The 17,595-nt window shown below is 30.5% G+C and overlaps 1 protein-coding gene across 1 annotated transcript; it reads right to left on the reverse strand.

Moving 5' to 3' along the window:
• Positions 1-6,795: 6,795 nt before the first annotated feature.
• On the reverse strand, positions 6,796-10,394 carry LOC139857545 (ammonium transporter 1 member 2-like). Its single transcript, XM_071846358.1, has 2 exons — positions 9,887-10,394; positions 6,796-7,796 (listed from the first exon to the last, which is right to left on the reverse strand). The coding sequence occupies exons 1-2, from the start codon at positions 10,392-10,394 to the stop codon at positions 6,796-6,798; spliced, it is 1,509 nt and encodes a 502-aa protein (XP_071702459.1).
• Between the last annotated feature and the right edge of the window lie 7,201 nt (positions 10,395-17,595).

Here is a 17,595-nt window from a genome sequence, read left to right on the forward strand (position 1 = left end):
TAATTCATGGAACAACCAAGAAACTTCTTTAACCTCAGAAAGGCTCGAGACGACCGTAGTCGCCATAGGAGCTATGCCACTGTTAGACGTAAACTTTTTAAATTCCATGTGGAAAACCGCGTGACGTTAAAAGTCGCACCTTGAAAAGGTGTAGTCCATTTCGGAAACGTAGAAAGCTATATCCGCGATGTTTTTATTCCTTTTGAAATTTTGGGGTGTGTTGTGCCCGTTGCTTACCGCTTCGAACTTCCGACTCAAACAAATTCCGTTCATCCTAAATTCTGTGTATCAAACTTAAAGGCGTGTCTTGCGAGACAAGAACTTGTTATCCTCTTCGATGAACTTACTATCAACGATAAACCTCACTACCAAGGAGGACCGGTTGAGACTATAAATCGTGGAACCAAACTTTAAACCAACGTAAAATCACGACTGTCGAAGTTCGTTGAAATACCCGAGGGAGTACCTTCACTTATTCGTATAACCGACAACGCAAGATCTCGAGGAAGAAACAACGACTACTACTTCCAACTAAATTTCGGGACGAAATTTCTTTTAAGGTGTAGGTAATGTAACATCCCGCGTTTTTCCGTTAAATTTATTTTAACGCCGTCTTTTTTTTTTTAATAACATCTTTCGTCACCTATATTCGTACACTTCGTTAACTAATGTTCTTGATAATCCCGTTACTCGATTACAACATCTCTCGTTAACTTGCGTTTTAAAAATATTCGATCGGTTAATTCTCGCACCCGACTACAAACTTGAGGGACTAAACTCGCCAAAGAGCCAAACTAGTTGACTAGGTCAACTAGTCAACTCCATCCTCCTCCATTCATTTTCATCTCCACCATCTTCATTACTTCCATCTTTTCTCTCAACCTTCAAACAAAAGATTCATCATCTAATTTCGATTTAGCAAGCAAACATCAAAACAAACTACATATTCTTGATCCTCTCATCATCCTCTACGATTTGATACTAACTTCATTGATTTTGGGTAACATTTCTAAAACTCTTGATTTCTTTAAATTCGTGTTTTTGACTTGAAATATTGTTAGTTAGTGTCTATGGCTCGTGTATAACATGAATATATGATTTGTATGCTCGATCTTGATGTTTTGGTGTAACTAGCTTGAAAATGAAAAGTGTATGCTTAATCTTTGATTTTGGATGATCAAATGTGTTAGATTGTTAAAGTTCATGTTTTAAAAGTGTTACTAGCATCATTAGCTTCATGTTGATGTATAGATTGATTAAAGAAACTTCATAAACGTGATTATTGATTTTGTGAACTTTTGGTTAGGGTTTGATAGCTTTAAAACGAACTTTTGATGCGTTGAATGCTCGTTAATGTTATTAATAAGTGTTTAGTTGTATTACATGTTTGATTACCTTCAAAACGGCATATCATATGTATAAATTGGATTCCCGGAACTTGAAATGCATTTGATGAACCTAAACTTTGATTTTGAACGCTTAACGACCATTCAACGAGGTTTCTGCTGTCTTAAATGATGATTTTGATTAATGATATGTGGTTAGTTGTATTCCTTGTCGAAATAGATTTCCGATGATATAAAATACATGTTCTAATTGTTTGCGGATCATAAAATGTGATTGTTTGTGTTTTGGTTCGTCCATTTGAGGAATTCAGCAAACAGACCCTGGATGCCAATTGGGACGCCGTCCTGACTTTTGGGACGCCGTCTCACTCTTCATATTGGGACGCCATCCTGATTTTGGGACGCCGTCCCACTCTTCATATAGGGACACCGTCCTGATTTTGGGACACCGTCCTGATACACTAAAATGGGCTGTTTTGCTTGGTCATTTGACGTAAAATGTTTGATATGCTACGTACCTCCGATTAACATGAAACTTGGCCAACATGCTCATATATGATTATATAACTTAGAAAAATTGTCGGATACCCGACCCGACCCCGTTGACTTTGACTTTGACCAAGTTTGACTTTTAGTCAAACTTAACTAAACACTTATGCAATCGTTCTAGTCTTTCTTTTATACTTGATTCTTGCATGAAACTTGACAACGTGATTCACATGCTATACTTTTCAAGTCGTAACGAGCCATAGGACTAATTGAACACATTTCGCCCGACCTTGTGTCGTAACCGGTTAATTGATACGACTTACTTGTTTAGGTCAAGGCTAAGCAACTATCATGCACACGTTTACTTGTGAAGTACTTTTATACTCGTGCACTCGAGGTGAGATCATAGTCCCACCTTTTCAACAACTTTTTATACTTTTAAATTGTGGGCTGAGAAACATATACTTTGTTACATTTTGTACTACTTACTTTTATACTTTGAACACAAGTACAAGGAAAACAAACATTCCACAGCGAGTTAGAACAAAAATCCTCAATTCGATTATCATTAGTTACACTTGCAGGGTGTAAGCGAGAACTTATATTGTGTGGCCATACGGGTTTGACAAACCCTCATTACGGACGGTTCGCTACCGTCTACGGATGAAATATATTTTCGAGAAACAGTGTATGTTCTAACACTATTGTGATGGGGTTCTATGGAAGGAAACGTTAAGTCTTGATAATTGGGTGCTCGCGAACAATACTTTTGGAATGCAAACGATTATGATAATCAACGTTATGGGAATACTAAATCTTGTGGTTCAAAAACAACGTTTATTACAAACACCTATGATTTCACCAACGTTTTTCGTTGACAGTTTTCTATATGTTTCTCAGGTTCATACTTGGCTATTTGATACATGCTTCCGCGTACACTCATACTTGCTTGGAGTCGAGCATACATGCATACACTCTGATTTCTTGCTTGGGGTCAAGCATACATACATACATACGCTAGTGATAGCACCTTTAGATTCAAACATATTGTTTACATACTTACGCTATTTATAGCAACTGTGATTTTCAACTTATATTATGTCGCAAGTTATGTCATTTATACTTTACAATTTTTGTAATCTTAAACTTGTTGTCGAATTGTTTGTAAACTAAACTTTGCAAGTCTTGTACGTTTCAAATGAATGCGACATAATTTTGGTCAAACGAGTCTCATATAGGGACTACGACCACGTTTCGGGACCTCAGTTAGCGACGCCGTCAATGACGATTTTGGTCGGGTCGCCACAGACCTCGAGTGTAAAATATTTTGACGAAAGATACGCTTATGCAATTTTAAACGATACTCGTTATTATTGAGGTTAAAAATATTTCAAAGTGAGTAATAACCATTACTGACGTACTACAGTTTTTTTTAACGGCCAAGTTTATTAAACAAGGAATACTCGAATAAGACGCTAGAGCAAACAAACCAAAAAACTTTTGTAACTCAAGTATCCGAACTCATATTACATTTTTCTCTATTACTTTACGTTTACGTTTAGTTTTACGTTCCGTGTGTTTTATGTTCTACATTTCCGTTTATATATTACTTACATTTTACGCTTCATGTTTCATAAATCCCGGGATTTCAAATACTCAAGTCAAACACAAGATAAGATTTCAAATCCTAGGATTACAAATCCTCTGGGATTTCAAATCTTGGTATTTCAAATCCCCAAACCAAACGCAACGTTAAATGCACACAACTACGATAAAATGTGGTATATGAAATTTAAAACCAACATAAAAATGTGTTAATCGTTACGCTGACCTTGAAATTCACTCAATGTTGCCTTTCGCAGATTGCGTTGCGGGGGCAGCGGGGTTGAGGGTTTTAGCAGTCATGCCCTCGGATTGGTTCGGGGTTTTTCCAAGACAGCATTTGAGGGCGGGTTATGCAACCGCGGGGGATAATCACGTGGATGGTTTTGTCCCCCCTTAATAATCCAAGCTGTTCAAAAATAAAAACACGTCTTGATTGCTTGACAGGTGAAAAACGCCAAGAAATCCTCTCAACCTTTCCAACCCTCTTTCCCCAATTTCATACCAATATAAACCACCCATTCAAATTTTCAATCAAATTTCCCAAAAAATTCCAACAATCATAGCTCCTTTTCACGAAAATCAACCATTTTCTTGAGAAATCTCTCGCGTTTCACTAATCCTAACACCATTCGCAACATCATCCATGAGTATGGGACAATTTTGAGTATCTCGTGGAAAAAAGGTCGTTCGTATGCCTTTGCCAAATTGTATAACCCCCAACAAGCCTCTAATGTGGTGAAGTCAATAAATGGCATTATTGTGAATGGCATGACTTTAACAGCAAACTTTGTAAAAAATGATCTTTATGTAGATTTTCTTCCCAAAAACCCGGTTAATACACGTTCCTAACAGACACCTACAAGCTTACCATCCATTAATCTCTCCAATAACATCGACACCTGCAGTCGAATTCATTTAACCGCCCTTGTTTTTGATAAGTCCCCGATCTCCGCTTTGAAATTGTTTAAATGGTTAAAGAGTCGATTCATTGCCATAGAATCGATCTCTGCTTGGGGCTTATTCAGTTACATCGTTCAATGTTCGAATGAAGAGAGTTTCAAAAGAATTAGATGGGGCCAACTTTAAATCAAGAAGAATTTATTGAGGTTATTCCAATGGTACAAATGAAAAACATGTATTCAAGAATAGCCAAAGTGGCAATATCGGGCATCCCTTTTGATTGTTGCTCCCCCAATTGCGCTATAGAAGTTGCACAAAATTTTAGGAGAGTTATGCACCTAAACAGCAACTCACACAACCTCAAACGAGCAGATGTTTTATTTGCTTTAATCTAAATTAATAACCCTGGTCCCATTGAAAAAATGGTTATAACTAACGTAGCCAATATATCTACTTGTAATGTACGGGTTGAAGAGATTTGTTACAACGAGGAGATTGAGATTGTGCCTGATGATGCTATAATCGAGTATAATCTTGATTTGCAGCGTGCCATTAAAGTTGTAGACAAGCTTAAACAATCTGCCCACCTTGAATCGCCAATACAAGATAAGCATAGTTCTGTCCAAGTTGAAGTTTCGGTACCGAAAAATTCTCATGGATGCCCGGAACCACCGCCGGAGGAGGGAGAGATTGTTACCGTTGGGAATTTAAAATACCACACTCCAACAAAAATAGTACAAAGGTGGATGTCCACAACTCCATGGAAAAACTGACAAAAGCCATGTTGTCTCAAAAAGTCAACAAGCATGGGCCCAAGTCAGTGGCAGAAGAGATCAAAGAATCACTATTCAAATCTTTTGATAAAGAGGAGACATGCGACAAGTTAGACAATAACAATAAGGTACTTTCTGCTAAAGACCTCACCAAGTCCCAAAATTTTCCTTTTAACCTAAATGAAAAGGACTATCCTACCCTTGTTCATACCTCTCCAATCTCATCCCCTAAATTGTCTTTATCCCCTGCAAAAAATTTGCCTACTATAACCACTTTACTGATAACCAAACTTCGTTTGCTGCAAAACTCAACTTCAAACCTGCTTCTCCCATAATCACAGAAGATCAATGTATCGGGTCTGATTGACAATGTCCCTAATTTGTCCAACATGTTTGATACTTCTAGCGAAATTAATCATGTAGTCGGTCAAGGATCTCGTCAAAATTTCAATATTAACGAGGGTAGTCAGTGGGGTACCAAGAAGATGTCTTTCAAAGAAGAGTTGCACAATTTTGGGATTTTCATGAAAAACATGAAGGATGATGACACGCCTAACAAATCTTCAAAACCATGAGGCTCAATTCAACACCGTGGTGAGGTCAAGATTCAAAACTCATGAAAACAAGGTTGAATGGTCAGCAGATGGGAGCCAAAAAGTTAACTTTTTAAGATGAAATGATCAATTTTGTTGAAATTATGAAGGATATGGTTGACGACGATCTTCCCACCAACACACCTAAGCCTTGAAATATCGTGTCATCTTTGTGCCATATTATCTGTCATCTTTGTGAGATTGATGTGTGTTTTGAAGATTCGAATTTGGTTTACTATTGTGTTGTGGTGGGATGGTTTAGCAGGCGATCCTGATAGGTATGAGTCTTCAGGAGTTTGGTCTTTGTTTTGGGAAGATGGTCTATGTTATTTCGCAGCAGCATCATCAGTTATGCTGAAGACGAATTCCAACAATTTCAAGGTCTTCAAGATATCTCGTGAAATTTTTAAGTATGGCGTATGTTTAAGTGGTAATGTAGCAGCAGTTCATAGTCATATATAGATTTACAAAGTGCCATGTGTTCAAGAATTCAAGTTGTTTTGTCAGCTTGGCTTATTTAAGCTGTTTCAATTTCAAGGACATGGGATGCTCAATTTCTGTCATGTTTTAAATCCAATGTTTTTTTAATGTTAGAGAAGGTATTTTCCATCTAGGTTTCAAGTACAAGCACATGGAGTCTTTCAACTTTTTTCTTGGCAAATGAAGTAGACGTTTGGGCTCCTCTGTTTGACTGTTGTAATTCTACTCTTTTCCAAGTTATTTTCATGATCATGACCAGTGCATGTTGGTTAGATCTCAATGTTTTTCCTTCATCATTTCGATGAATGTTTATTAATATATTTTTATTTTTTCACTGAATATATATATATATATATATATATATATATATATATATATATATATATATATATATATATATACCCTTAACAAGAAAACAACATTAATATAAAAAGGGGATTGCTAAAACCACACAAACTTCACACTAACTTCACACAATGAGGTAGTTAAACCAATCACAATTTAGATTTATTTATTTGTCTTTCTTCTCACTATACTATTGGTTCACAAGATTGACTGGTTGTATTATTTCCCATATAACAAAAGTTGCGAACAATGTTCATTATGTTGTTATATTGGTGATGGAGTTGCACTTTTTGGCTCAATCTTTTTCATCACAAACCCATTTGGCGGATGTGAACTATTATCTTCATCGTGGTAAATATACGCAAACCCACCATGTCGAGTCACATCCATTCCTTGCATTTCGTCGTCTTCGGATATCCTTAGCAAGTTAAGCTTTTTCAAGGCGTAGAAAAGTGGGCCCATAGTCACACTCACCCATCCAAATATCACCAATATTTGAATTACCTGGGCTGCTAGTAGCTTTCCACCACCACCCATTAAAAGCCCATAAGGCCGGCCCTTAGCGTACACCTCATGGACATACTGTTTACTAGCGAACAAGCCAGTGAATAAAAGACCCCACGCCCCACACCCGCCGTGTAATTGAGCTGCTTCTAATGGGTCGTCGTACTTAAGCTTTTCGGCGAGCATGTTGCATCCTATTAAAACCCAAGCTGCAACGAACCCACAAACGACTGCAGCCCATGGCTCGACCACTGAACAACCAGAGGTTATAGCGGCGAAACCTCCTAACAATCCATTGCACACATCAGTCACATTCCAATGACCGACTAATAATCGTTTGCTAAACAGAGTAGTTAATGCGGCAGTGCATCCAGCCAATGTGGTTGTGACAGCTGTCCTTCCAACCGCGCTCCATTGACCATAATAAGCGTTTGTAGTACCATAAGCTTTTGAGATTGTCAAAAAAGAACCCGGATTGAAACCATACCATCCAAACCATAAAAGGAAAGAACCTAATACGACTAGCGACGCACTGTGGCCTCGTAGGATCACAGAGCGTCCAGAACGATCGAATCTACCAATTCGCGGTCCTTCAATTAAGGCACCCCAGAGACCAGCAATCCCACCCACCATGTGGACCACACCCGAGCCAGCAAAATCAATAGCTCCTGAACTAAACAGAAGCTTACCGCTTGTTCTTGTGGCACTCAACCAACCATCACTTGACCACACCCAATGTGACACTATAGGATACACAAAACCTGTGATCATTTAAATCAATATGTCAGTTTAATTTAGTGTACTTCTGAAGTAAACAATTAACCGATTTGTACAACTTTGTATATAATAATACATGTGATATGTTTAAACCTGTGACCACAGTTAATCAAAGGTTAATATACTACACTTGGTTGAACATGTTACAAATTAAACAAATAAACTACTACTCCGTATTATATATTTCTATATAAATAATTTAAGTGTTCCATACAAAGTCAATTTGAGCATGGAACCAATTAAGAAACCAACCCATATGCTGATATGCATGTTCACAACATGATCTGAACCACTAGTAAGTTACTCAAATTAACATTAAATATTGCTAGAAATATTTTAGTGTTTAATATTGCTAGAAATGTTAAACATTCAAATTCTGATATTTATAAAAATTACAGGTTCATTAAATACATCTTAAAGTATAACACAGGACATACGTTAGCAAAACAGGTTTCATATTACTAATATTGTAAATAAACTAGTGAAATGACCCGTGAAATCACGGGTTTGTTTAAATAAAACAGTTTAACGATGGGTTTTATGTATTAAGTGAACGTTAATGCTAAATTCATATATTTTAATGACCCGTAGAACCACATATTCAGACTTAGAAACTTGTCATTGTTTTTACAAACATATTGATATACTTAACTTAGTCAGAATAAATGAACTACATTTATTCTCCCACCACTTACTTTCAATTTTGATCACAATTATTATTTTTCTTATCATAAAATTTACATTACAACATTTTATTGAGACATGTATTTCGTATATATATGTAACGTAATTAATCACGTAAAGAAAACATATATTTGAATAATAATAATAATAATAATAATAATAATAATAATAATAATAATAATAATAATAATAATAATAATAATAATAATAATAATAATAATAATATAATACTTCCTCCGTCCGACTACAAGTATCAAGTTACTTTTTGCACAAAGTTTTAGGAAATTCCACTAACTTCATTCTCCACCAATCAAAAATCTCCTCTCTTCAGAATAACCTCTTCTGATTGATTGAAATATCAAGTAGATATTTGAAATGGAACAGCCCAAAATATAAACGTGGATCATTATCATTTTCATTATTGTAGTAATATCGTTGTATATGTATGTAAATCAGTATTGTTATCTCATTATATTGTTGGTCAAAACAATAACTGAAGTGCTACTGGTGATGTGAGCAAAAGAAGTAAACAAATGTAATTAGTTAGATATACATATCAATTTTTTGACTGAACGTGATTTATAGTATCCGTAGCCTATTAATTAAGAGAAATTAACAACAATAAAAAAAATTCCAGTCAGCTAAAGATATATAACGATAACTAATAGTGATCACATTATGTATTCTCACCTTATAATAGCGTTATACCGTTGAGGAGAATTAGATGATTGGCATGTATCGATTATGGTAGTTAATATCATAGTACATAGCTCGGAGAAGAAGAAAAAGCAAACATGAATAATTGCCGCTAAAAAAATTAGGGCATAAAGACGTATCACATTAAGATTGAATAAATGAGTAAATATGATGAGTTTATATGTTTAAAATGGGTTCATATGATATAATCATATTTAAATGAGTAAATATATTATTATTAAAGTTAAGAAGGGTATATATGATAAAAATTCTAAATAAATAATAAAATATTTAATTAATGTTAATGACATCATCAAGATGGCTTAGATTTTTTTCTTTTTATTTTTGATTTTTTCTTAACAAAGGAAATAGCATAATAATGACATCATCATTTTAGGATTTTAATAGAAACTATAGATAGATTGTAATATTTAATATTAATATTTATTAATTTTTTGTCGAACATGAGAAAATATACATGAAATTAAATTCCTACTTGTCTTGCTGACATAGATACATCTTTATATTAGTTTTTTTGAATTAGCGAGGAAACATCTGTATGAAAGAACACATTGACTCCCCTATACAGAGATTAAACCTCGGATAATTTATTGTAATAAATTAAATTTGATACATATTATCATGAATAAACACCTAATAAAATGAAGATAAATTAGTGATTAAAGGAGATCACCTGTTAAGAAGGAAGAGTAAATGAGATAAGCCACAAACTGAGTTCTTTCAGCAATAGATCCACTAGTAATACCAGCTGCTGCAATAGCAAATGCCCATTGATACAAAAAGAAACTATAATCATAAACGCTCGAAGGGATCGACTTCAGCCCGAAATTATGTTTCCCAATATACGAATTCGATGGCCCACCAAACGCGAAAGCAAACCCAAATATATAATAAGAAAGCCCACCAGCAGCAGCATCCAAAACATTCGTAAGCATAATATTCATTGTGTTTTTAGCCCGAACCGAGCCTGCACAGAGCATAGCGAACCCGAGTTGCATGGCAAACACAAGGTAAGCTGAAAAGAGAAGGTATGTGTTGTCAATGGCATACGAGGTGTCAGTGAATTTGTCTGACGTGGCATTGAAGCGGTTGCATATGTACTCTGCTGCTAACGTGGCGTTCGGTGCGAAGCCGAGAAGAGGGGTGAGTTCTGATGGAGAGCAAGATGGTAAGGATGCCATTGTGGTAATGATAAAGGAAATGGTGTTTTTGATGGAAGGAAAATGTTTAGTGATTTGCGATTTTATAAAGGGGTCTTATGAATCTTGATGGAATAAGTCAACGGAAATAGTTAATGTTGAGTTCTAATTTGGTGATGTTTCAAATCCACTAAAGATGAATATTCAACAATTTAAAGGCGTATAGTTGACTTATTATATAGTTATGCTTATTAATTAATCTGCGTGTTTGTTATTCAATTTAACAAGTTGAATCTATGTGTTTGTTATTCAGTTTAAGAAGTTGATAGGATGATAGATGAAAATAAAGGGCATATTTCATAAAAAAAAATTAATTATCTGATTTTTTTTTTTTCGATAATCCATTTCATTCTACAAGAGAAAAATGATTTATTAAAATTAACCAAAAAGATGGATATTGTTAACTTTCTTTGTTAAGTTGTATAATATACAATACACGTGAGCGTATTTTCATCTAATTGTCATTATCCTTCATCTTCCTATTTCTTTCATTGAAAACAAAAATCATTTATGTTTATCATCAAAATTTAAATATGAGATCTAACTATGTTATTTTATTGATATTATTAAATTATATATAATATTGTATTGTTGGTGACGAGTTATTGACGATTCAGAGTCGTAATGATATGAATTAACATCCTTTTTAAGCAAAATTAAAACACACCACTACGCAAATTAATCCCGAAAAAAATATATATAAATTAGCTACAGAGTATATTTTAGAATGGTGATAGGTTTGTTTAATTTTCCCGAGCCTTCCGTGTTTGGGTTGTTTGTAATAGTCAAAGATACTTCATAATTCGATGAAGTTATGTTTTTTTTTTAAGTATTTGTTATTTTATGAAGAAAAAAACACCTTTATCTTTAAGTAAAATAATTATAGTCCATATTATAAAAAAGTAAAATAATTATAGTCCATATTATTAAAGTTGTAGTATTTCCTTTTTTTAATTACTTAAATAAATAAAACGGTATAGCTAGAATTTAAATTAAAGTGTAGTAATATAATCTTAACCAAATTGTTTGTAAATCCCGTTACGAGTTCATAAAACTAGTTTGCGCATATATATATATATATATATATATATATATATATATATATATATATATATATATATATATATATATATATATATATATATATATATATATATATATATATATATGCGTAAACAAATTTTATGAGCTCGTCTGTTGGACGTAAATTGTCAATTTAGTTTTAAAATCCTTAGTATTGATGATAATTATGTGACGACCCGGAAATATCCGACCAAATTTAAACTTAATCTTAATATGAATTCGACACGTTAAGCAAAGTCTATAATGTTGAGTTTCAAAAATTTTGAACTGTTTCCATATAATAAATTACCCTTCGACCGCTCCCGACGATTCACGAACAATTGGATGTAATTAAATATGTATTTAATTAAATAAATATATATAAAAGTAAATATATATAATAATTAAATATAAATGAAACATTAAAAATCAAATATGTAAAATAGTATACAAGATAATAAGGTTGTTATTAAGATAAACATATATGAAATATGTACATTATATGTATATTGTACTATATACAAAATATGTAAATATTAAATATTCAAATATGTTATTTCTTAATATATATATGTATAATTATAATATGTAATATTAGTAAATTAAATTTAATAACAAGTTAAAATATAATTGATATATAAATATTATTACTTTCATTGTTAATATAATCATTAATATTAATATCAGGATTGATACATGTAATTTGATATATTATTATCATTAGTATTATTTGTTTTCATTATTAATATCATTGTTATATTGATATTGTTAATTCTTTTAAAAATTAATATCAAAACAATTATTAATATCATTGTTATATTGATATTGAGCAAACAATGAAGGAAGCTGTGGACAAATCACAAAGACTGAATCTGCCTTCAAAGGATCCAAATGATTCTGTTTCTGATGAAATCTTTGATGAATACCTTGCTCCTGACTCTAAACCCTTGCGGACAATATTCTTCATCATCCTCTGATCTTAGATATTCAAAGATATTATCGTATCTTTCATTACAAATATCCTCGATATTTCTGAATATATTTTCATAACTAATCTTATCTGAAATCATTTATCTCTTTGAGCTATCAGTGTTACATCATATGAGAAACTATTAGTTTCTATATTCTGTAAACTTTCGAGTTTAAAACACGAATGTTTTGAAGTAGTGTTGGGAACTGATGTATGAGTTAGTATAATATAATGACACTTGACCAACGTGATTATATTACAGTAAGTCATGCTGAGTTTCTAATGGGACATGATGATTCACAGATCATAACGTCATCATGTGCCATGTTACATCACTCTTTCATTCTGCTTAACTTCTGAACATATCAAGAAAATACATTCTTGATAGTTCTATTCTCAGTGATTCTGGTAATTTGACAAATCAAATCGTGCTATTACGTTCTTTCTTATTTAGAACATTAAGTTCATTCGAAACTTCATACCTACGAATTTTGAATCATTATTCATTTGACTTACAGTCGGGAAGAGAAAACAAAAGGATGGAACTCCAAAAATAATAAGGAAACGAAGAGGGTGGATTTATAGTAAAATATCCGAACAGAGCAATCAAAATAGATGATCGCATTTAAAGCGGATCCCTAATTTCCTTATTTACCGAAGAATCAAATCTTATCACGAAGATTTTCTCCAAATCCCTTGAACTCCGGAAATCAACCATATCTACGTCAAAGGATATGATGAAACATTATTTTCTCATTTCACTCTTTTGTGATAACTTCACTAATACGCTTCAAATAATCGAATTGTTTTATCTGTATTACTCAATAATGATAAAACTCTATTTATCAACTCATATGCGTCATAGAAACATTTTTATTGTTAGCCATGACCACCTCACTCAAATTTCGGGATGAAATTTCTTTAACGGGTAGGTACTGTGACGACCCGGAAATATCCGACCAAATTTAAACTTAATCTTAATATGAATTCGATACGTTAAGCAAAGTCTATAATGTTGAGTTTCAAAAATTTTGAACTATTTCCATATAATAAATTACCCTTCGACCGCTCCCGACGATTCACGAACAATTGGATGTAATTAAATATGTATTTAATTAAATAAATAAATATAAAAGTAAATATATATAATAATTAAATATAAATGAAACATTAAAAATCAAATTTGTAAAATAGTATACAAGATAATAAGGTTGTTATTAAGATAAACATATATGAAATCTGTACATTATATGTATATTGTACTATATACAAAATATGTAAATATTAAATATTCAAATATTTACTCTATTATTAAATATTCAAATATTAATGAGGTAGTTTATTTATCTCTATTATTTTTATTATAATGTGATTTATTATCTTTAATATTATTATTATGATTATTATATTATTATTATATTATTATTATTAGTAGTATTAGTTAACATTTATCAATATGATTATAATTAGGAATATTGATATTATGATTATTGTTATTACAATTTTTATGAATTATACTAATATTATTTATCAATATCAAATATTATTATTATTTAATATTATTGTTATTTTTATCATTACTATTAAATAATATCATTCGTAATATTATCAGTAGTATTATTATAAATATTACTAACACTACTATTATTATTAAAAATTACCATACTAAATTTTATTATTAATATGATTATGATTAGTATTATTATTAATATTATAAAAATAATACAACTTTCATAAATATTAGTATTATTAACATTTTATAAATATTAGAACTATTATTAGTAACATAAGTACATTAGTAATAATATTATCATCATTTTTATAATTACTTAATATAATTAAAATTACTGTTTTGATAAACAAACGATATATATATAAATAAAAAGTTATTTAGTGCATGTAACATAATAAAAGTTATATTTACATTACATATAAGTATGTATTAATCGTATTAACAAATTTTATATAAATAATCATATATAATAAATTAGGTGTTCTTAATATAATATTAATCAGACAAATATATTTTTATATAAAATATAATTTAAAATATAATATATACATATATTTGTTCGATTTAAATTATGTGTGTTAATATACATACAAACGATATAGGTTCGTGAATCCGAGTGAAAGGACCCGTTCATATACATTATAAACGATTCACAATAGTTGATTACATTGCGAGGTATTTGACCTCTATATGATACATTTTACAAACATTGCATTCGTTTTTAAAAGACAAACTTTCTTTACATTGAAAATTGACAGGCATGCATACCATTTCATAATATCCACTATCCAACTATAAATTGATTTAATAATAATCTTTGATGAACTCAATGACTCGAATGCAACGTTCTTCGAAATATGCTATGAAAGACTCCAAGTAATATCTTTAAAATGAGCAAATGCACAGCGGAAGATTTCTTTAACAGCTGAGAATAAACATGCTTTAAAGTGTCAACCAAAAGGTTGGTAAGTTCATTAGTTTATCATAATCATTTATTTCCATCATTTTAATAGACCACAAGAATTTCATTTCCAGTTCTCATAAACATACGTCCCATGCATAGAGACAAAAATAATCATTCATATGGTGAACACCTGGTAACCGACATTAACTAGATACATATAAGAATATCCCCTATCATTCCGGGATCCTCCTTCGGACATGATATAAATTTCGAAGTACTAAAGCATCCGGTACTTTGGATGGGGTTTGTTAGGCCCAATAGATCTATCTTTAGGATTCGCGTCAATTAGGGTGTCTGTTCCCTAATTCTTAGATTACCAGACTTTAATAAAAAGGGGCATATTCGATTTCGATAATTCAACCATAGAATGTAGTTTCAGTTACTTGTGTCTATTTCGTCAAACATTTATAAAAGCGCATGTATTCTCAGTCCCAAAAATATAAAGGGTAAAAAAGCAAATGAAACTCACCATACTGTATTTCGTAGTAAAAATACATATAACGTCATTGAACAAGTGCAAGGTTGGCCTCAGATTCACGAACCTAAATTAATTATATATAATTATGTGTTGGTCAATATTTGTCTAACAAATTAGGTCAAGTCATAGTGTACCACAATCCTAATGCTCGAGACTAATATGCAAAAGTCAACAAAAGTAAATTTGACTCAAAATAATTTTCAAAAATCTATACATGATTAATATATAGTTTAAATATCGTCGTTTTATATTTTTAAATATTTTTAAAAGATTTATTAGAGTAATAATATAATTTATTTATTAATAGATAAAATTTTATATTAAATTTATGTAATAAAATATACTTTTATATATATTAAGTAATAAAATTTATAGGGTTCATTTAATATCATAAAGATAATATGATAGGTATTATTAAAGTAAGTTATTACACGTAGTAAAATATGTTTGTATCACATATTTATTTGATAAAATAATATCTATAATGATAGTAAGTAAAAGTTGTATTATTTTGTAATAATAATTATTATTATAAAAATATCAATATTTATAATTACTAAGATGACATTATGATAAAACGATAATTCTAATTATGATAACTTTAATATTTATGATAATTTTTAATATTATCTTTAAAATAATAATTCTATTTAAAATAATAATAATAATGATATTTTATAGTAACAATGATATTTCTATTAAAATGATAATTTTTATTAAAATGATAGTTTTAATACTAATGATACTTTTAATAATAATAGTAATGATAAAAATAATAAGAACGATAATTTTATCTAAATCAATATCTTATAATATTTTAATTTCATCATGATACTCTTACTCATTATTTCCTAATCGTTTCGTTTAATAGCTTTTAATCGTTTTTTATATCGTGTTCATAATAATGATAATAATAGTAATCAAAATAATTAGGTGTTACAAATATTTGTTTTAATTACACTAATATTAATAATGATAGTTACTATAACATTATTAACGATAATACTAATAATTATCTTAATGATAATATAGTAATAATAATAATAACAATAACAATAACCATTTTTAAATAATAATATATATATTAATAATGATAATAATAATAATAATACTAATAATAATAATAATAATAATGATAATAATAATAATAATAATAATTGGATAATAATAATACTAATTATAACTTTAACGATAATAACGATAGTAATAATAAAAAAAATAACAATTTTTAATGATAAATCCCTTTTATTGATAAAGATAATAATAATGATAATAATAAGATAAAACTAGAACGACGATAAAAACGACGATAATAATAATCATTTTTAATAAAAATATCGAAAATTCAATTGATTATAACTTCTAATCCGTTCATCGAAACCATTCGATATCTAAAGGAAAAGTTCTTAATTTTTCGCTAGCTTTCCAAGGACATGCATATCTTATACCTTATCTCAACCGCAAGTGTAACTAATTCAATATTCAACCTAACCTGTCTAAGGGCAATATCAAAAGTACAAGCATGCATAATCCTAAATACTCGAGCACTAGTCAGAGATACACTATTAGTATGTAAAAGTTAAATTATGAGTACTCACGTATCAATATTGAGATTCAATATTGCAGGAAAGGTACGTAGACACAACGGAAATGATAAACACTATATTGACCTCACGAGCATACCCATGAACCATACTCAATCACCTCCATAGCTATAACCCATAATTTCCTTAATCCTATCCTACTCGAAAAACAATTTCGAAATCACTCGGACAGCACTCCGTCGTAATATTTTATGTATACTAATAATATCTTGAAATAATACGGAGTAAATATATATATGTAAATCGATTGAGAGAGTTTAGAGAAAAATATTTTCAAGTTTCTATGAAATAATGAAACCTATTGAATTCTATTTATAATAGATTTTTGAATTATTAAAGTGAATTATTAAAGTATGAATTATTAAAGTGAATTATTAAAGTATGAATTATTAAAGTGAATTATTAAAGTGAATTATTAAAGTATGAATTATTAAAGTGAATTATTAAAGTATGAATTATTAAAGTGAATTATTAAAGTTAAAGTAAAGTAAAAATAAAGTAAAGGTAAAGTTTAAGTATAGTAAAAGTATAAAACTATGTACGTATAATACGCGTATAAATATATATAATATTAATTTAAATCGTTATATAT

The sequence above is a fragment of the Rutidosis leptorrhynchoides genome, chromosome 1, assembly GCF_046630445.1.
Source record: "Rutidosis leptorrhynchoides isolate AG116_Rl617_1_P2 chromosome 1, CSIRO_AGI_Rlap_v1, whole genome shotgun sequence".
In the NCBI taxonomy this organism is placed as follows: domain Eukaryota; kingdom Viridiplantae; phylum Streptophyta; class Magnoliopsida; order Asterales; family Asteraceae; genus Rutidosis; species Rutidosis leptorrhynchoides.

Coding starts and splice junctions, on each gene's coding strand:
- LOC139857545 (XM_071846358.1), bottom strand. CDS start 10,394: ATGGCATCCTTACCATCTTGCTCTCCATCAGAACTCACCCCTCTTCTC. Junction 7,797..9,886: donor TTACTCTTCCTTCTTAACAG/GTGATCTCCTTT, acceptor AAATGATCACAG/GTTTTGTGTATCCTATAGTG.